The sequence below is a fragment of the Thalassophryne amazonica genome, chromosome 8 (assembly GCF_902500255.1).
Source record: "Thalassophryne amazonica chromosome 8, fThaAma1.1, whole genome shotgun sequence".
Taxonomy (NCBI): domain Eukaryota; kingdom Metazoa; phylum Chordata; class Actinopteri; order Batrachoidiformes; family Batrachoididae; genus Thalassophryne; species Thalassophryne amazonica.
In genome coordinates, this window is record NC_047110.1 from 108,558,215 (window position 1) to 108,580,695 (window position 22,481).

Sequence of the window (22,481 nt, forward strand, 5' to 3'; positions counted from 1 at the left end):
TGTTCCCACAGCTGCTTTATTTCACATTTGCACTTATTCCTGATGTGTCAGAGTTGTTCTGTGTTGCAGCTCTCATGATGTCTCTGCAGCTCCCAGGGTTGGTATTTCCTTGCAGAAGCAGCAAACGCTCCGTCAGGAGGCTCGTCCATCATTTACTGCATCTTGGGCTCCAACAGCCATGAAAATGATTTCATGATGAGCTCAAACTCACGCCTCCTTAGCAACGTAACCGACAAAAAACTACCGCTGACCTTGAAAGTCTGCTGTTAGCGTGTAACAAAGGAAAAATTAACTTCTACTTATTATTAATTATTATTATATTGGTACAGAATCATAGGTAACATTTCGGAATCTTCAGTTTGCTCATTTCTTCTTTCTGTCCATCAAATGTCATATGTTTGAGACCTCTGAAAAATCAACTGAAGGGCCCTGTCCCACTGGCGTTTAGGATTTGCGTACGGATTGCGCACAAAATTGGCCCATATTCGCCAAACATCCGCAATATCTGTGTAACATGCCTGTATGAGTCGGCCGTCATCCGAACATGCCCGTGATCATCCGCAGAGGCACGCATGTCTGCAGCCAGGATTTTTGAGCTGTTCAAAAATCTGAATGCGGATGACATCCGCCTTACATACTCCATTCATACTCAATTCATACACAATACATACTCACTCTATGCGCTGTATATCTGCCGTTAACCGCTGATATTCACAACTGACGGGGATTTGTGGCTTGGCAGCGGACTGGGACAGTGTGTAAAACAGATAGCCTATATATCGTGCCCATCATGTCCACATCACAAACTAAAATATGTTGTAGCGAATGCATACAAATTGGCCACGAATAAAGCGTTTTTATTACATCTGCTTTGCGGACGATCTGTGAATGCATAACAAACATCACGTAAACCCAAAGTACTTGTACTATATGTGGCAGAAAGCGACATACCTGCCAGTCAGTGCCGGTCCGGCTGTGTAAATCCACAAAGACGTAGCTGCTGCAATCCAGAACTTTTATTTAACACCAACAAAAGGAAGAGTTGCTGTTTAGCCACAACTCATGGTGAAGTCTATTTCCTATGACACTCTCAAAAAAAAAAAAATCTCACACCCCCAGCGGCTTCCCCCCTCCCACTCCCCAAACTCATGAACAGTTAACCCTCGCATGACAACACTCTGTGATCAACTTGTCCAAGTCCAGCAAATGCTCCAAAGGCTGTATTGTTGGTGTGAATAGTGATGCCGACAGCCCGAGTGCGCTTCTTTTATGACCGCAATGCAGATGCCGTGCACGTGCAACACGTGCACGATGCATTCATAATACACCCCCGTAATACTGCCGTGATAATCTCAATGTGTCGGATCAGTTTCCTCACTACATGCGTTATATAACCATGATTGTTCATCATATATTCACTATATATTATTAATATATCTGTAATTCATACTGGGACATTTGTCATTTTTGGCCATTTTTGTTGCAGACGATAACGAACGCCCGCAATTTGTATACTCAATTCATGCGCAATTAATCCTCTCCCTAGTGGGACAGGGCCCGAAGCTAAAAAAACAAAAAAACACAGCTGTTTATTATCTTCAAGCGTGCTTGTTTTCAAGATTTTACTTGAACTGAAAGATAAAAAAGATAATTCATTGGGTCAGAAATTTTTGTCTTGTATCATTAAATACACTAAAATAAAGTTACCAAAGACAAAATAATTAAGTCATTTCAGCAACAGGATGTGATTAATTATTAATTTCATGTTCTTCAAGACCAAACCAAAAGTCGACGAATCACTACTGCGGATACAATGGAAAGAGCATCGAACCATTATTAGACTGCTGCTTATAAAAGGTGTAGAATTAAGATTTTATTACTTTGATACCATGGTTAATCATTCACTCATACTAATTTAAAGTTGCTGAACCAACACAAAAGGCCATTGAAGTACTACAGCAATATTAAAATCATAATGTCGTACCACGCAGTAACTTGAGTGCACAAACATTTTTTGGGCAAACTCAGGCTACCGTTTAAATGCTTACATTTAAAACGGTAGCCTTTTCTGTCTTATTCTGGCATAAGGCTGTGACTAGTGAAGAAAATCATAAAACATGCAAAATTCAGTGGCTGTGATTGGAGAAGCAACAGGTAATATATTGTGTATATACAGTCGCCAATCACAGCCACTGAAGCTGGAACCTCATTCAGAGTCATCGTGCGTGTCTTGGTGGCTTCCCTCACTGGTCTCCTTTGTGCATACTCTCTCTGATGCCCCCCCCCCCAATGACAAACTTGCTGTACTGTGCACATTTCTTTCTGTGTCCTTTTTAGTGATTTAACTTAAGTTTTATTGAACGTGTTGATTCAACCATAGACTTTACATCTGCTGCCTCATCACTGAATATTGATGTAATCTCTCTCTCTCACACACACACACTCATACATACACAAACACAAACCTCCGCATTATACAATTCAACAAGCAATTTTTAAAGCCTTTAAAATTGATGTCCATATATAAAAGGTCATTAAAACAGCACCTGGTCTGGATTCTGAGTTCATATTTATTATTTCCTCACATGTCTAATGTTCAGGTGTAGACTCTTAGAAAAACACAACAAAAATAACAAAACAAAAAAGAACAAAAATGTCAGCATCAAAATAACGACACTATTAAAGGATGAGAATGCACAGCAACTAAAGAGCAGCTCTTTTCTGGACAGGTCAGAAGAACCAGGTCCGATCAGGTCTGGGAGCATCCACCACACCATGAAACGGCCCGGGCAGACAGCTGGTCCAAACCCACCTCTCAAAGGTGAGCATCCATTTCCTGCAGCCAGGTGAAACATGGCCATGTCCTTGACCTTCTCCAGTCACTGAGGTCCCTGTGTGCTGGATCGTCTCCAGAGAAATGCGCCACATGGCCAAAATATCCTATTTGACATCCTTCACAATGTAAGTGATACTCCCTCTTCCTTTTTTGATACAAAGACATTCCAGTGGTACACAGACATCCTCCACAGAGACCTGGTATCAAAGACATCCAGTCCATGTCTTAGGTCAGTGGTTAGGATCCAAGTCTCACAACCAAAGATTTCAGCATCACCAAACATGTCTGCCCAGCAACCTGATGACTCCATCAGCTCTTCACCAGCGTCTCAGGTCGTCATTAAAGGCCTGATCCAAGACAAACCCAGACACTCCGACTCCTCATTCAGGTTCTCAAAATGCTGCAACCCGTCGACGCTGCAAAGATCAAAGCATCGGCTGCGAAGTCGGCGTCAGTAATTTGGGAGCATGGATCCTGAAGAAACACGTGCATGCAGTGAATTCTGCACACAGACTTGTGAAGACGTGCACGCTTCCCAAACAGCGCTGCACTTTGTGCACAGAAGAAGAAGCTTCGAACCTGGGAAATGTTCTTGTGTGACAACAGTTTGAATATTAAAGGGCATCTCACTGCAGACTGGTGCAAAATAATTAACCTGGCCAAATACGGTGGCAAGGAAACACATCAGCAGCTGTGTTCTCTGCGGACAGAAAACTAAGACGTGTGGCTAAACGGGATTAGAAAATCAATTTATCCAAAAGAACCACTGCCTTCCCATGTGATTTGGTAACCTGCCATGCATAAAGTATTTAAGGAGGAATATTTATGATCCACTTCTGAAACTGTCAGAATTAAACCAAACTGTCAGATGCAAACAGATGTGAGTGATAAAACAGACTTCTTAATTCATCACGTGTGCCACAGGAGGGAAAAAGGCTGGCCGAGTAAGAGTGCGGATAAAGACGAGATGCTTATCTTTGGAAAACATCTGTGTCAGGATCAGATCGGCAGCTCGTGTCACGGCCGGAATGCTTCGGCACGCCAGTGGCATCATTAGAGTTCAGAGTGCCTCCTGGCATCACCGCATCAAGACGCATCTTTCTGCCTGGCAACAGCAATGACAGCCTCACTGCCAATAGACACATTCACACTGACGGTGAGCATCACCGCACACAGAGACCGCCACCGCTTACCGATACACAGACCGACAACAAAACTATCACAGTGTCATGATGTCATCAGGGTGTTACATTAACACTGATTTCAATCCTTTGTCTCCTTGTTCTGGCTTGATGACAAGAGCCACACCTCCGTTAAATCTCTACAGTGTGTTTTTGTTCTATTTTTCAGTCGGAAGACCCCCAACAGAGCATGCAAAAACAGCAGTGTAGCGGCATGTGCAACGTCATGCAGAGCAGTGCAGCGGCGTGCAAAACAGTGTAGAGAGTGGGCCAGAGGTATGTGGCGCATGCAGAGGTGTGTGACATGGCGTGCAGAGCGGCATGCTGAGCCGCATGCAGAGGTGTGTGACATGGAGTGCAGAGCGGCATGCAGAGCCGCATGCAGAGGTGTGTGAAATAGCATGCCGAGCAGGGTGCTGAGCATTGTGGAGGTATGTGGCATGGTGAGCAGAGCAGCATGCAGAGTGGCATGCAGACCATGGTACAGGTATGTGGCATGGCATGTACAGCAGCGTGCAGAGCAGCGTGTAGAGAGCAGCATGCAGACCATGGTACAGGTATGTGGCATGGCATGTAGAGCAGTGTGCAGAGCAGCGTGTAGAGGGGCATGCAGACCATGGTATAGGTATGTGGCGTGGCATGTAGAGCAGCATGCAGAGCGGCATGCAGACCATGGTACAGGTACGTGGCATGGCATGTAGAGCGGCATGTAGAGCAGCGTGCAGAGCAGTATGCAGACCATCTTACAGGTATGTGGCATGCAGTGCTCAGCAGCATGTAGAGCAGTCCAAGAAGTGTTGAGTGGTGCAGAGATGTTGCAGAGCGGCACAAAGGGCGGTGTAGTGGCAGCACAGAGAAATCAGAGAGACCTCACTGCAAAAACTGCCCCTCTCAAAATAAGACAAATAATCCTAAATCTAGCCAAATTGTTTTGTATTAAGCAAAAAAATCTGACAATGGGGTAAGAAAAATTTGCTTGGTTAGAATTCTCAAAACTAGTAATCATTTTCCCAAAATAGGACATTTTTTCTTATGTAGAAAATGCTCGACAAGATTATTTTTCTATTTAGACAAAAAATAAGTCAAATTCTCTTTAAACAAGTCTTTTTTACTTTCTTAGATATCAGTTTTTGCAGTGTGTGAAGCGCTGCCCAACGTAGAGTGATGCAAATCACCAAACTGCTGTAACACTAACAATATGTGCAGCGAGATCACAAGACCCAAAGTCAGTAGTCTGCTGGTCCTCAGCTGTCAATCAGAACCCAAAGATTCAGAGCCGAATATGTAGTAACTCTGACAGTTACTTGTTGAATTTTTGCAGCTCTCCTGACTGAGATCATGGGCCTGATCACATTAATCAGTGGCTTTGGTGCCTTTGTTGGTCAGGAAAGGTTTACTGACCTTGACTTTGTGGAAGATGCTGAGATCTTTGAAGAATTAATGGACGCCCTGACTGCAGCACTGTGAGAAGATGACCGAGAAGCCTGAGTCTCTGTGTTTGCGACTGTCCTGGATCAAGACTATGACCAAGGCTTTCAATAATGGATTGATGGGCTCCGGGGAGGAGTCCCTGCTCATAGAGTTGAATAATACACATTACTGCAAGAAAGTGAGGAGGTCAAAAAACTGGAGCCACATGACAGCTGCCTGCGGCAAAGAGTGACACCACGTGAGCGTTTACTCAAACTCTGTGTGCTCATTGGACATTCTGTGGTGACATACATCCTTAAATCCACACTACAAACGGGCTTTGACACAATATACAACAAATTTCCCAGACAGACACAAACTGTGGCTTCAGGAACCTTTTAGACTGAATCTTAAAAATGTGATTTATTTGGCCGCGGAGGACAGTGGAGCGTGTGCCATCCCTCATTTCATCCGTCAGGCTTCTAAACCAATAAGCTGAGGGTTTACATTCGAGCGAGAGTGCAGCTGACATCGAATAACGCAGGTTGTAACACAGCAAAATACTCGTCTGTCAACTTTCATAGAAGTTTGCGTCTGACAGCCTCCATGCATTAAACACGAGCCGTAAACCACCATCACTGTATCTGCAAAAGTCACTCCAAAGCTGTTCTTATCAAAAGGAATCAAACTCTGCAAAGGAAAATATTTAAATTAATCATTTGCAAATCCTGACCTCAGATTTGGAATGTGCTGCAGATTTGGAAACTTTTCCAGCACAGTTGTGCAGAATTTCTGCTAACGAATCACAAGGAAGTTTGCATCTCAGTCTCCAAACTTTTAATCAGAGACCGTCGGCCTGCTCAGTTGTCCTCGGAAACCGCGGGACAGCCGGGCTGCAGTGTTCCTCATCAGCACCATCGATCTGATTCATTAACAGCAGCAGATAAATGATGATCAGCAAAGGATTGATCAATGACTCTGCAGACACACACAGTGAACTGCAGCACTGTGAGGTGCACCCCCACCCTCACCCGCTGAGTCGACACCATCACAAGTGGTAAGAATTAAGATTCGATAAGTTTTTCAATTTGATATCCCCTTATAGTGCCATTTTTAAATTTATTTGTATAAAAACTAGGGACAAATAAATTAAAATTACCCTTCCAGAGCCCAGTTTCGCAACCGTGGGGTCTGAGCCAATAATTGGGGGGGGGGGGGGGGGCAGCCAGGAAGCAGCAGACTACTCCCAGGTTTGACACGCTATTTTAAATCCCATTGAGCACCACACACATGCAGCGGACACACACATACACACACAGCTGCCAGTATTGGTGGCAAGTGCCAGCAAGAATAGCACGCCAAGAATAAGTCTTTCAGACTCTCCCTTTTTCATTCGGGGTCACCATAGCAGATCAGATAAGAAGAAGAAGAAGAAGCAGTTTGGAATGTGGAGGACATGCTGGGTCTTAGAGAACGAGTGAGAGTAATAAATCATGTTCTTAAATTGAAAGGTCGCTGGCACAGTGGATCCGATATGAATCTGCGCGTTAATTTGGCACAGGTTTTACACCGGATGCCCTTCCCAACACAACTCCACATTTCATGGATAATGTGCACAGATGGTCCTGAACCAGGAACCTTCTACTCTGGAACCAAGCACACTAACTGCGCGACCACCACACTGCATGCCAATGTTTGCCACTAACACGCCACACACATGCCTTCTGTGTGAGAGGGCAGGATGTGAGGCTAACTGCACGTTTCCTTCTCATGTCAGTGGTGTTACCACAACACAAAACCTCCACAAGACAAAGTCTGCACACAAACTTGCGCACAGAATGTAGAAAACAATAAGTGTTTCCACACTTTGGAGCAAAAAATGTGAGCATGTAGGTTGTATTGCTGCAGAAACCACATATTTATGCTGGTTTTCCTTCTCACCAAGTTCTGCACGCCGCAAACTGAAAGATAGGGCCCCATCTGTAGGATGAGCTGGAAGCACAAGGTCAAGTCCAGTTCAAACCCCACAAAGGTCTCTGTGCTTCAGAGAACGTTTTCTCTCCACAGACGTGTCATCTGAATCTATTAGGCATCAGACTCCAACCTGGCACTTACTCAGATGTTATTTCAATCCCTGACTGACACACACACACACACACACACACACACACACACTGAACAAAGCTGCAGATCTGTTCTCATGGCAACGCAGACCAGTAGATTTGAGCTATTGACTAAGGATGAAGCTCGCTGTAGCCTTATTAAATAAAACTCCTACACACACAATGTGCGCTTTACACACACACGCAGCTGAAAACCATCTTTTCCATTATGAACAGAGACACAGCACGCAAAAATATAAACGAAATATAAACGTGACCTGAACTAGAAAAAAGTCTTCCTGATCCGTGCTGGAGAACAGTGTGTGCTCACAGCAGTGTGATAGAGATGTGAGCGAGTGGGCAACGTACACATCTTTAACTCTAACGGGTTTTAAAATAAAGATCTTTCTGAATATTTGGCAATCTCCATCCTTCCTTTCACTGTGAAATCTGTAATTTTATGTCTGCAGGGTTCCTTTATTACCTGAGAGTCACCTGCAACAGCAGGGCATTCTTTTTTCATTTTAATAATTTAAAGCTTAATAAGAGAAATATGCACTTTGATACAGAGTGAATTTCTTTGTTTTCACTCATTTTTTGAGAAAAACTCAGAGAGAAATAAAAATTTAGAAAAAAAGAGGCAAACTTCTTGTGTGCTTTTCTCTTTGACACAAACTGTTAAAGATTTTGTGAGCTATGAAAAAAACTGTGTCCATTCTCAAAAAAAAAAAAAAGCAGATTATGCTGGGCTGGAATTAATGTGTTTAAAAAAAAAACTGATTAATCTGATCTGTATTTTTATTTATTTGTTATTTAATAGGCACTTCTGTGGAAAAAAAAAACTAGGAATATTGAACATGCCTAAAACTTTTTAATATAATCACCAATTTCTAATTGTCTAATATTTATTGTTTTTCTATATAATGCTACTTTTATGTAAACAGAGCATCTTTGCATCTAGTCACGCTTTAACCCACATGGTTCTAAAATTGCACAAGAGTTATGATCACAAAATGATAAGGATCAAAGTAGGAAAGTAAGAATCAAATAAGTGAAAACTCCTTGTAGAACATGAAATTTATTAAATTTAAAATATAACTTTGCTATTATTTTTGTATGTCTTATGTTGAATTTTTTCATAAAAATTGTATTTATTACATGCAGCAAGGATGTAATAAAATCATCAACATTTATTTATTTATTTGTCTGTCTGTTAGCAGGATTACGTCAAAACTAGGGGAAACCGGGGCACAGTGGATCAGAAATGTTTTGTGGCAGCATAAACACATGATGCATAGGTTTAGGTCAATCTATTGTGGATTTAATACAGCAAGTTATTGTTTATAAGGCTGTGTTATTTATGTCATCCCAAGTGTAATTTACAGGTGTTTAAAATCGATTTTTAACATTTTTGATTCACTCTGCCCGGGACACTAATTCACGGGGCACGGTGAATCAACTTAGAATATAATGAAAAAACACATGATTATAAAGATTTCTTCAAAATTATTAAATATTTGCTGATGCATATACAAACTATAATCCAGCAAACCAGCTGTGTGAGTATCTTATATAGTGATATAAGTCCTTTAGAAATTATTATAAATACAACTGTCATCATTTCTGTTCAAAAGTGAAAACAGTTGTTTATATACACATATTATAGCAATAATTCATGGAAAAATAAATGTATAAGCTTCAACAAGTAATATTTGTCATCCACTTGATACAGGGGCTCAGTAAATCACTTTGTAGACTGATTCACTGTGGCCCGATTCACTATGGCCCCTGGTGCATGTGACACACATGAGTCATGTTATCAAACAGCTGATAGTCTGGAGAAGACATAACACATACTCATCAGTTGGACGGGGTAGTCTTCTAACTAATAACAATTTTTTGGGCCACCTTACTTCTGTTGTGAGAAATAAATACAAAGACACCATCCACAAAATTTACTTTTGATAGGAAAAAACTGACTTCACTTGCCGCTTAGTTTTACCCTTAATGTATCCAAAAACAAAACCCTAATTTATAAGGGGGATGTCTTTATGCATACAAATATGGCATAACTGCTGCAAATGTATATATGTAGTTTTGCAGACTGATTCACTGTGCCTCATGATTCACAGTGCCCTGGTTTCCCCTACTGCACAGACTTTGCCAAAATTTGCACCACAGATAGATATTAGACCATGGAGACTCCACTGAATTTTGGAGGTGATCCAGATCCAGATTATGGATGAGGATTTCACTTTATATATGCTTTGAAAGATTACATCAAAACTACTTCACAGATTCTCACCAAATTTGCACCACAGACAGATATTAGGGGACGGAAGACTCCACTGAATTTTGGAGGTGATCCAGATCCAGACATCAGAAATCTCTGATTGCTCTTGTTCATTTTTTCATTTCTATATTTTATGTGTTTGAAATAAATTAATTGATTATTTCATTCTTTGGTCATTTGGTGGTCATTAGATCACAAACTAGTGGTGCTGAAGAAAACCCTTTTTATAACATAAATTGTAAAAAAAAAAATAATAATAATAATAATGAAAAAATTTTGAAAGATTGGATTCCACTGCAGAAAACATTTTTCTTACTTTATTCATATTAATACTTAATTAATATTAATAAACTTGACCTATTTTAAGAGGTCAAAAGGTCACATTCCGTTTTCTCATTTTTATGTTCGTACAGCTGAGAGCATCTTAGCATTGTGTTATATTTAGAATCTGAGGCTGAAAATAATTTGAAACTACATTAAAATGCAAATCAAAACGAAACAAAATGTCTAGGCATGGTGGGGGTGGAGCCACAGAGACCTGTCAATCACAGGTCATATTTACCGCACATTAACCTGGAAACATTCAGTAACTAACTATAACCAATGCAAATATTTAAATATAACTTAATGCTAAAATACCCTCGGCCATATGAACACTGTCTTCTTTATAGTTTGCAGGTGTTTAATTGGTATCCCAGTGCAAAGTATATATATCTATAGTGTGACAGAATGGCGTCCTGTCCTGGGTGTACCCCGCCTTGCGCTCTATGACTGCTGGGATAGGGTCCAGCTCCCCGCGACCATTAATTGGACTAAGCGGTTGAAGATGAGTGTATATATATATATATAATTATACATTTATTGTTATATACATTAATTATTAAGATCCTGTTGTCTAATGTACAATTTGCAAGTTCAATAAAGCCCCTCTATCGATCAATCAATCATAAACAATATTTACGTTTAAATAGTGTCTGTGGGAGGGTGTGTGTGTGCACATGCATGAGCTTTTGACAAGAGCGGAAGTTAGCATTGAATTAACGGAAGTTAGCGTGCATGCTGACGTCTGCAAAATGTCTTGTAAATGACTCCAGAGGTTTTATCAGGTTACAAAAACAGCATTTTCAGTTTTGGAAGTGTTTATTAATCGCTAGCTTTTACATAATATATGAGAAAAATGTTATATATAGCCAAAAACAAAGTGAAGTTAGCAGCTAGCGACACCAGAAAGAGATGTTACCACACTAATGTCTGCGAGATCATACAAAAAAAAAAAAAATAGGAACAGAATGTGACTTTTTAACCTCTTAAAATAGGTCAAGGTTAGCCATCTTTGAACTTGTCTAAGGTTTGTGTCCCAAGAATGTTCTGTGTAAATATGAAGGCTCTGGCAGTAATAGGACTGGACTTATGCACAGCACAGACAGACAGACAGACAGACGGACGCAAAGCCTTTGCAATATTCGATGGCCATATTTGGCCTCAGTTAATAAGCATCCAAAGTCAACAACCTCAGGTATTAATTCCATACAGATGCATAAAAACATTCTCCTTAATCATTCTCCTTATTCAAAGACGCAAACAAACTCCCATACTCACAGCGTTGTCACGGCAACATGCAAACACCCTGAATATACGTTTGTTAGGTCGAAAAAAGACACCACTCCGCTTATTATTTGTAATGTTTGAAAAACTAGAAATGGGAACATAAATCAATAAAACATTGATTAGTCCAATTCAAAAGACAAACAGAGTGGTGCCGCTTCATAAACAATCTCACGTTAGCTTATCAAAGCTTTCCAGAGCTCAGGGTTTTAATTTCATGAAGACTTTATAGCAGGGCGGATATATGTAAAATATCACTACCAGTGTACAAAAACTCAGAAAACTGAAATAAATTAAGCTTGAAATGATATCCTTTTTTAAATTAAAACTGTGTTTTCACATAGTACCTGTCCCGCTAATATGGATTCATCAATGTAGTTAGACAGATAATAATGGCTACAAACTGCTTGTTGTTACAGTTCCACAAAGATATATGTCACCTCCAGCTTGTAATATAATAGTTCATGCTATACTTTAACTGACTAGTAGATTTCATTAGTCTGTAATTAGCTGTTAAATCAGGCTTCATGTAACAAAGCTTTTGGTGAAGCAACTGGCTGGGATGCTCTCTATACCTCAGGGAGACTTTATCTCACCATCATTATGCCGTGTTTATCATTACTTAATGTACTACTTACTATGAAATAAGAACTGGCTATTGATACGGCCCCGTATTCCGCCACTTTCTATGGCATCCAATAACAAACCACTGTGATTATTGTGAGATAAAGAGAGACACGATGGCTTTGAAGCAGTACAGGAAGCAGCTAATGAAATTCAAGCTCAAAACTCGTATGGGTTGTCCAACTGCGACGTTGGGTAGTGCTAATAACAATTTGCAGTTTGCATACAATACCGTATTAACAGCACCAGTGAATGAAATATCTGCATAAAATCCCATCTTTAGCGATATGCTAGAGTGCACACTCTATTAGCTCTTTCGTAAGTACACAACTGTGTGTATTTTTAGTTTCTGTCTACTAGAAGAGAGTCTCGAAGATTGCCAGTGAAAGATGATTACAAAATTGCAAGATATAAACATGAGAAGAACAATCTGGCAGTGGTGTTCTGCGTTAATGTTGCAAATAAAATAAAGAACGTGACCACTTTAAGATAAAGGTCTGGTCTTGTCTTAGTCTCTACTTGTTAAAGACAATAATTTTGAATCCTGATTAATTTACATCTGCTGACACTTTGTGTGGAATTTTCTAGAGGGGGTTTCAACCGTAAATCCACCCCATAGGTACACCTATGCATTAAAGTGTGGCTCCACTTTAGCCCCCCTTTAAAAACCTGACAGACTGGCCCCTGGGCAAAGCTTTAGGTTAGTGTGCTGTTATTCCAGAGAGGGGTTCGTCCAGGGATCTTTATAAACCAGCAGTACAGATTGGATCATTTCTGAGCTCTTACCGTCAGCAGCGGAGGCGCAATGCATCATCACCATCATCACCATCGTCATCATCATCACCACCACCACCAAACACCGGGGCCACGTCCCGTTCAGCGAAGGCGTCCTCTTCACCTTCCTCGGCGAACAGACGGCCACCGTCCCGCCGTCCAGGATCCACGCCGGAGTGGATTCTTCCGAGGTCCTTCCGACCGCGCGGCCGCCGCTGGAGAGGAGCGCATGTTTGGGAGCCATTAGTCAGCCAATTAATCCTGAACGGAAGTCATCTAACGGCGCTGCTTTGCTGAAAGACATCCGATCAACCGGCCCCCGGTGTGGACAGGCGGGGCTCCGCTCTCCATCAGCCCGCTGACGGCGCTGGAGGCGGCGTAGACTCTTCCCGTGTCTGTGAGCGTCTGTGCGCGCAGCGTGACTGAACACACTGTGCTTCCCGCGATCGCTGTGCGCGCGCGCGCGCGCTCCATCCGCACGGCTCGGAGCCGCGTCAGACAGCTGGAGCCGCCTTCAAAATAAAAGCACACGATGCGCCTGGAGCTACATTCGGATTACAGCAATTTAAAAATATGAAATATAAGAGCAATGATAAACTGTTTATGTTTGAAAACACGGTAGATCAGACACGATCTCATCTTAAAACACACTTCTGAAGTTTTGTTTTGTTTAGCCTGTTGGACTGTTTTTATTATATTGATTTTTTTTTTTTTTTTTATTCTGCGGTGTTTTGTCGAAATTTAGCACTATAAAGCACTTTGAAATGGATTTATCCTGAAAGTGCTATAAAAATAATATTAATAATAGTAACTATTAGATACATAGATAGACAGACAGATACTTTATTCATCCCCTCGTGGAGAAATTCGGTTGTCATTCAGTAGCAAGTACAGATTAACAGACAAGGGACAATAAATATATATATATATATAAATTAAATATAAATACATTTAATTAAATAAATATTTCAACAAAATTCCTCCAGCAAATTTATTCTTTTGTTGGTGGAAGTATTGCATGAAAAAATAGAGCTCTGCAGAACAAGTAAAGAGAAGAAATGGTCACAATAACGAATAAAAGCATCAAGCTGATCGACCAGAATTCTCCTGTGACAGCAGGCAATATGCAGAAACTGTGAAAAAAGTGGGCACTGTGAACATTCATAATGTGAATGCAATGTGCTATGAAAATATCACAGACATAAACGCTTCAATCTCACTGCACAGTTTGCTTGACTTTTATTTTGAACGTGTCTTCCCACCTTTTCATCCTGTTTTGTCGAGTTGTGGCTAATTTAACACATTTTGGAGCAGATAGAAAGCAGACAAGAGTCAAATTAATTACAAGGCAAAAATGACATCTATTTAACGGCTATTTCAGACCTGAATCTATAGGTGAAAAAGAAGACGGCAGTTCAGTTGAGTTGTAACCTTTAATGTTCTATAATCCAGTTTATGAGAAAATAAAGAAATGAAGAAATGGAGGACAGCACCTCCTGCTGGTAACTGCAGGCAACACTGTCAGAAGTAATGTGACAAAGTTTTTTTTTTATTAAACTGGCTTTTACGGTGATGCTTCAGCATTTTGCCACAACATTGACATAAAAACTGTTAAATTACAACAAATTAATATTAAACTTTTTTCAGGCTAATTAATAGATTTTGGGAAAACCTCAGCATGTAGCCCATAAAACAGTGAGTAAAAGCAGTGTATAAAAATGACTCCATTTACATTGATGCAACAGACCATGACAAAAATCAAGTGTTTTGTTGAAGTCAAATTCCAGAGATCTGTGTGCCACCTGCTGGACAAAGCCGGGATTGTTATAGACATTAGCCTTATCACATGCGCAATAGAAATTAGGAGCATTCAGTTTCTATACCCACTTATTCCAGTTAAGGCTCACGGGGGGCTGGAGCTTATCCCAGCAATCAATGGGTGAGAGGCGACGGGGTTCACCCTGAACAGGCTGCCAGTCTAACACAGGGCCACATGTAGACAAGCACATCCACCCTCTCACCTATGGTTAATTTAAAGTCATCAGTCCATATAACCTGCATGTCTGAAGCAGGAGCACCATGCTGCAGACATTAGGAGCAGGTGTGGTTAACATTAAATGTTGCTTGAAATTCCAAACAGAGGTTTGGAATTAAACCTCTGGAATTTGGAATTAAATCGCTAATCATGGCCGTTGAAAGTGGGGGTGCTGTACTCTAGGTTCTTGAAATGGAGCAATACCTCCACCTAGTGGACATTTCCCATTAATGCAGGTACAATAGAATTTCACCAACTGCTCTAGCTAAAACAATTAAAATTGTTTCCCTGTTACTATTTACATAAATTTTAATGTTTGGTGGTATTTTGAGAATAATAAGCAATTCTGAATAAGTATTCTATAACACTATAGTCCATAACACAATCTGGTAACATTAGCTGCAACAAGTGCTCTCAATTTTACTGTTGATTTGTTGATGCTGATAATTCATGTGTGAGCACATACCCGTTGTTCGTGCCTTCGGGGTTTTAAATGAAATGTACAACCCTAATTCCAATGAAGTTGGGACATTGTGCAAAATGTAAATAAAAACAGAATACAATGATTTGCAAATCCTCTTCAACCTATATTCAATTGAATACACCACAAAGACAAGATATTTAATGTTGAAACTGTTAAACTTTATTGTTTTTGTGCAAATATTTGCTCATTTTGAAATGGATGCCTGCAACACATTTCAAAAAAGCTGGGACAGTGGTATGTTTACCATTGTGTTACATCACTTTTCCTTCTAACAACACTCAATAAGCATTTGGGAACTGAGGACACTAATTGTTGAAGCTTTGTAGGTGGAATTCTTTCCCATCCTTGGTTGATGTACGACTTCAGATCTTCAACAGTCCGGGGTCTCCGTTGTCGTATTTTGCATTTCATAATGTGCCACACATTTTCAATGGGCGACAGGTCTGGACTGCAGGCAGGCCAGTCTAGTACCCGCAGAATGTGGCTTGGCATTGTCTTGCTGAAATAAGCAGGGACGTCCCTGAAAAAGACGTTGCTTGGATGGTAGCATGTGTTGCTCCAAAACCTGGATGTACCTTTCAGCATTAATGGTGCCATCACAGATGTATAAGTTGCCCATGTCATGGGCACTAACACACCCCCATACCATCACAGATGCTGGCTTTTGAACTTTGCGCTGGTAACAATCTGGATGGTCTTTTTTCTCTTTTGTCTGGAGGACACGACATCCATGACTTCCAAAAACAATTTGAAACGTGGACTCATCAGACCACAGCACACTTTTCCACTTTGCGTCTGTCCATTTCAGACGAGCTCGGGCCCAGAGAAGGCGGCGGCGTTTCTGGATGTTGTTGATGTATGGCTTTAGTTTTGCATGGTAGAGTTTTAACTTGCAGTTGTAGATGTAGCGATGAACTGTGTTAAGTGACAATGGTTTTCTGAAGTGTTCCTCAGCCCATGCGGTAACATCCTTTACACAATGTCGGTTTTTAATGCAGTGCCGTCTGAGGGATCGAAGGTCAAGGGCATTCAATGTTGCTTTTCGGCCTTGCCGCTTACATGTATAAAGTTCTCCAGATTCTCTGAATCTTCTGATTATATTATGGACTGTAGATGATGGAATCCCTAAATTCCTTGCAACTGAACATTGAGAAACATTGTTCTTAAACTGTTGGACTATTTTTTCCACACAGTTGTTCACAAAGTGGTGATTCTCACCCCATCTTTGCTTGTGAACAGCTGAGCCTTTTGGGGATGATCCTTTTATACCCAATCATGACACTCACAATTAGTGTCCTCAGTTTCCAAACACTTATTGGGTACTGAGGACATTATTCCGGTCTTTGTGCAATATACAATGTAAGGTATTGTTCCGGTCTCTTTGAGATCGGATTTTAAAGTATTACTATTGGCCTATAAAATTGTTCACGGAGTGGCACCCCCCTATCTGGCCGGCCTGGTTGAGTCCTATGTGCCAGCTAGGGCTCTGCGCTCCCAGGGTGCAGGACTATTGTGTGTCCCTAGGGTGAAAAGTCTGTGGGTTACAGAGCTTTCTATCACCGTGCCCAAGCTCTGTGGAATGATCTGCCTTTGCAGATACGACTGTCGCACTCTGTGGAGACTTTTAAAGCCAGGCTGAAAACACACTTGTTCTCCCTGTTTTATCATTAGTATTTTATAAGGATTGTGTCTTTTTTTTTATTCCTTTTATCTATTTTACTTCTTTTACTTATGTTTAATTTTTTTATTGTGTTTTAATCTTATTTCATTGTATTCTGCTTTTAAATGATGTTTGTGAAGCGCCTTGAGGCGATTAGTCATGATTTGGCGCTATATAAATTAATAAATTATAATTATTATTATAAATTATTACCGAGTGTTGTTTGAAGGAAAGGTGATGTAACACAGTGGTAAACATACCACTGTCCCAGCTTTTTTGAAACGTGTTGCAGGCATCTATTTCAAAATGAGCAAATATTTGCAAAAAAACAAAGTTTATCAGTTTGAACATTATATATCTTGTCTTTGTGTTGTATTCAACTGAATATAGGTTGAAGAGGATTTGCAAATCATTCTATTTTGTTTTTATTTACATTTTACACATTTTCCCAACTTCATTGGAATTGGGGTTGTAGTAAATTTTGGGCCGTTATTGACTAAGTGGCGGCAATGAGAGTCCTGTTCTCTCACCTTCTCCAGCATGGGTTGGACCAGTGAAAAAGTGCACATCATATACCACAACATTTCATATACACCATTGTAAACTGCAGTGTAGCTGGTACTGTATCACTTCAAACTTTGTTTTTGACAAATTATTCAAAGAAGGGAAGTTAAATTTTCACACCACAATCACTCAAAACACAACGCGGCATTGTTTTCATTTTGAACAGTCCACTCATTTAGAAATAAACAACATTATGTAAAGTCTAGGCTTTGAGAAAGCTGCTTAACACTCCGGCAACTCTTTCAAGGTCTGTACCAAATTAACGTTGCACTTTCAGTCAGGTTGGTGAAATGTTCATTTACTCCTCTCAGGTCTGAGCCGCTTTCTCACGTGCACTGCCACGCTGAACTGCTCCGGACATGTGCCACATACTTGCATCCAAATGTCCCAGTCAGTTGGACATTAAATGGATTTTAACCTGCCAGCTCCCGAGTTCAAAGTGTGTGTGAGTGAGTGTTAGCTTCAGCTTGATAACTGCTCCTTAAATTAGGGTTACTGGGGTCAAAGGTGATGGCCTTGTAGACTTCTTGCAGGCACTCTGTTTGAGTCACTGACCCCTGCTGGCTAACATTAGAATTGAAACACACCTGACAACTTGTCTGAGGTGGTCTTAAGTGAGGTGAGCGCCTCCATAAAATCTTTTTCAAGGTATCGTGTACACATAAACCACATGGATGCACATGCAGAGGCCAGCAGTTCCTCAACATTATCTGCCTTTCTTGATGCAGGTAAAAACCACTAAGAGATTTTGGCTAAAATTAATCTGTATCATCAGTGTAACAACTGAAAAACGGAACACGTAGATAAAGAAGAAAAAAAGGGGAGTGGCCAAGATTGGATCCCTGGGAAACCCCACAAATGAAAGGTGATGGGAACACATGCCAAACGTAGCAGAAAACATTGCATCTGTTAGCTGCATCTTGAACTGTTTGAGTCTCTTAATTCTAATGTTAAATCCCCAAACAACTCAGTTTATCCCGACCATCAGACATCTGAATTCCACAGGAGAGCTGAAATAAGCAAACATCCAACGAGGACTGAAGCAAAAAGATTTTCTTTTAATTCAAAGTGAATCTTGACATATTACACCATCAATTCATTACTGGACACTCGCCGATGAGAGTCACCAAGAAGGAACCCGCTTTTGTGACAAAGTACGTAAGGCTTGGTCACACTGAAACTCACTGAGAACTAGAGAGGGGAAGCGACCGCAGATACACATTATTACATCCATTTTCCCAGTCCTCATATTGTTGTATATTGCACAGTGCAGCTGCTACATGTAAAACTACTGTAGCATTTAAGAAAAAAAAAAAAATCAAAATATAAAATCAAAAGCCACACAAACAACATATTCAGAACAGTAACAGTTTAAATTCTGCAATCATGTCTACATATTTGTGTCTAAATACAATAAATGTCAACCTGATAAGTAGATAGCTGTGGTATAAAATCCACCTAAAAATGTGTCTTAGGAATCACATTTTTGCACGTTTTTCTTTCTCAGCCCAGTACCTTAATGAGATGTTTTAAAAAAATTGTGTTCTTATGACTTTTTACGTTTTGTCACGTGGTTTCTTTTATTGCCCAGGAAGGCACGTCATCTTTTTTTAAAAAAAATTTTTTCCACAGTGAACAGTCCTTATGTCTGTGCTCTGATTTAAGGCTGTCGAGCACCGTGTGCTGTTCTACCTGCGGTTCTCGAACCATCTGTATGGAATAAGGTTTGTGTCAATATAAACCAACAACAACAACAACAAAAAGATAACAATAAAACCACTTCAGACAACAAATAAAAGCAAAAAAACAAAAAGTCATCTCAACTGTAAAGAACTAGAAATTGCAAAGAAATTTATGTAAGCGCATAAACCAGATTCCCAAAGTTAGTGGTAAAGTCGCCTGGTGGGCCATAATGGTATTGCAGGAGAGCTGTGAGAGCTCATTAGAGAGAGAGAGAGAGAGAGAGAGAGAGAGAGAGAGAGAGAGAGAGAGAGAGAGAGAGAGAGAGAGAGAGAGAGAGAGAGAGAGAGAGAGAGAGAAAGAAATGCATTTGAGTTTCAATTGTGTAGTCAAATTTAAAACTGCCCAGGAATATTTTATTTTCTAAAATGAAATCAAAAGTTAAGGTTTGGGGCAGACTTTTCAGCTTTCAGTTTTAAGCGTTGCGTTCTAAATTTTGGGAACTTGGGCTGATGGCTGCTTACGTGCGCTCTGCATTTTCATCATTGATAAATAAAATTATACTCTAAGTGACAAATTTTGTTGAATAAAAGCAGTAAAGCAGTCAGCCTAGTTTCAGCAAAACAGTCACAAAACTACATTTTACTTCAATTCTGTCCGACAGATTTTTATCATCACTCATAAGTGGAGAAAGCGCCATCAGTGTAATAATATAACATACTCGACGCTATTACGAAAAAATAAGAATACCACTACGTCTCTTGCTGCAAATTCACACCAGGTTTTGTTATCTTTTCCCCCTTTGACAATATAGTTACTAACTGAAACTGACTGAAAAATAGCTTACTAACTGAAAATAACGTACGTCCGTAGGCAGACACAGTTTGAAAGGTCCGCTACAGTGACCACAAATAAATGTACGCTTCTGGCGTAGCGGTGTAGGTGAGGAGTCATAACAAAACCAACTCCTGCTGACAGTTTAAAATGGATATTCTTATATGATAAATTTCAGATTGAGTTCTTGCTCGTGAAACAAATTCCATTTAAGTTAACATTAGCTGGCACAGCAAATTTAACAGCTGATTTAGCTATAAAACAAAAAGTGGGAAATTAGTGATAAAGTGTATTTCTGTCCAGCGAAAAGAGCTTTAAAATGTTACTCTCTCACACAATTTCTAGTCACCACAGCGGAGCCTAAAACTGTCACAGCTTAAACTCATGAATGTTAGCTAACAGAGGTGCACCCCAGCTAAAACAAACAAAAACAGGGGAAATGTTTGCATGAAAAGTTAACATAAAGTCAAAATGAGCTGGAGCATAACTGAAAATCGGATCATGCTTGAAACACACTGCAAGCCTTACGAGACCATCACGTTAGACATGCGAGCCACTCGCTGCAGTCACGTGTATTTACTTTTGGCTGTTTGTGTTGTGTTGCTGCTCAATTTTTTCCGCATCATTTATCTCTGATATTACATATTATTCCACATGCTGTATCTTCTGTGACTGTTGCTTTGATTTGATTTTTAGTTTGGGCTTTTGTGTGTGTGTGCGCACACAACTGACTCATTTGTCTGATACAGTCATCACTCGACAACACCTCCCTGAAAGCACCCTGCATATCAAACGTTTTATAATATATATAAACTTGAAAATAGAAATATAGTAATGTACAAAGACTCAATATCATCATTTATTTTATAATCCAGATCCCGTGGGTCACAAAGCTGCATGTGGGATTAGTTGAAGAGCATTTGGAAAAGAGCAGAAAGTGACTTCTTGTCACCGCACAGCAGTTGTGTGTTTTTCCGGTAATTGAAACAGTTTAAAAAATATATAATTATTATTGTTAATAATTAATTGTATTCATACTTTCAGGCATATTAACAGAGCTGCAAACTTCATCTTGCTGCACTGCACAATTATGTGTACTGCCAACACAATGAAGATATTCTATTCTATAAAATCCAGTAAAAGGTGTTAATTATTTAATGTTACCAGAATGATGTCAAAATGACTTCAGATCCTTTTTATCTATTTAATCTGTGTGCTGCTCATGGTAAGCCTTAAAAAAAAAAAAAAAAAAAAAAAAAAGCAACCACATTTTCAAGCGGGGTGCAGTATATGAGACACAACATGCGTCTGGGATGTTTAATCTGTTAACACAACCGCCTAAATGAAAACCAGCATCTGATGCTTGCTGTGCTTCAGGCATCACTAAAGCAAAAACAGAGGGATTTAACAATAACACTACCAAAAGGTAAAAAAGACTATAGGTTACACAACTGCCAAAATTTTTTGTTTGCATAAATTTTACCTTTAAGATGACCTTTTGTTTTTATTCTGTCAAACCGGTTTGATTATACTGACACAAACCTGACTCCATGCAGTCTGACACAGCCGTCAGGACGAGGCTGCAGGAATCAACTCCAGAGTGGCGTAAATTACGGTTCAATGAGATTCATCTCATCGCAGGTGCTGAGCTGACAAAAAAGAAAACAAACAAACATGCAAATCGACGAGTGAGGCTGCACACCACAGGGTGAAAATGAACAGATTACTGTCACGACACGCGTGTTCCCGTGTGCGTCTCGTTTGCTTAATCATCAACACAGTAGCATATCAGACAAATACACAAAATACAGCAACACAGCAAAATCACTACAACGTAACACAATAACGTGACGTTTGGGGGTGAGGGAACTTTGGAGCTAAACACTTGAGTGTGACAGATGAGGGGGGGGGAAAAAAAACAAAAAAAAAAACAGTCCCTGACGGAAACGCATCTCATCTACATACAGTATAGAAACAGCTGCACACTAGAAAATTCATTTACATGATCGATTAAATGTTTAGCTCGTTCATCAATTAATGATTCCAGCTTCGCTAACTGCTCCTTTTGTGAAGCCTCTGGACAGACAAAACCAGATCTCTCAAGACTAGGGATGGGAACTGATGAGATTTTATCGATGACATTATTGATTAGCCTTATCGGTCCGATGCTTTGACGCCTGATCAATTTTCCAACAACAGGATTTCAGTGTCAGTACAGCCATGGTCGATTCTAGACACAGAGTTTGATGTCATGGTGCCTGAGTTCCTTTGTTGTAGCTCCGATCTGTCAGTATAAAACGCCAGTAGGGGCGTGCGGCATGATCTAAACGGTGTTTTTCAGTTTTTAGATAGTGACTGCATTATATTACTGTTTTTGCACTAAATGACCTCCATAATAA

At 40.2% G+C, this 22,481-nt stretch overlaps 1 protein-coding gene across 2 annotated transcripts in view; it reads right to left on the reverse strand.

Moving 5' to 3' along the window:
* The window catches only part of kiaa1549la (KIAA1549-like a), a 235,322-nt gene extending 222,032 nt beyond the window's left edge, over nt 1–13,290 (reverse strand). For both annotated transcript variants that reach the window (XM_034177216.1, XM_034177217.1), the window contains exon 1: nt 12,838–13,290. In XM_034177216.1, the coding sequence (XP_034033107.1) occupies nt 12,838–13,069 (232 nt within the window). In that variant the 5' untranslated portion in view covers nt 13,070–13,290. The remainder of the gene's footprint in view (nt 1–12,837) is intronic.
* Between the last annotated feature and the right edge of the window lie 9,191 nt (nt 13,291–22,481).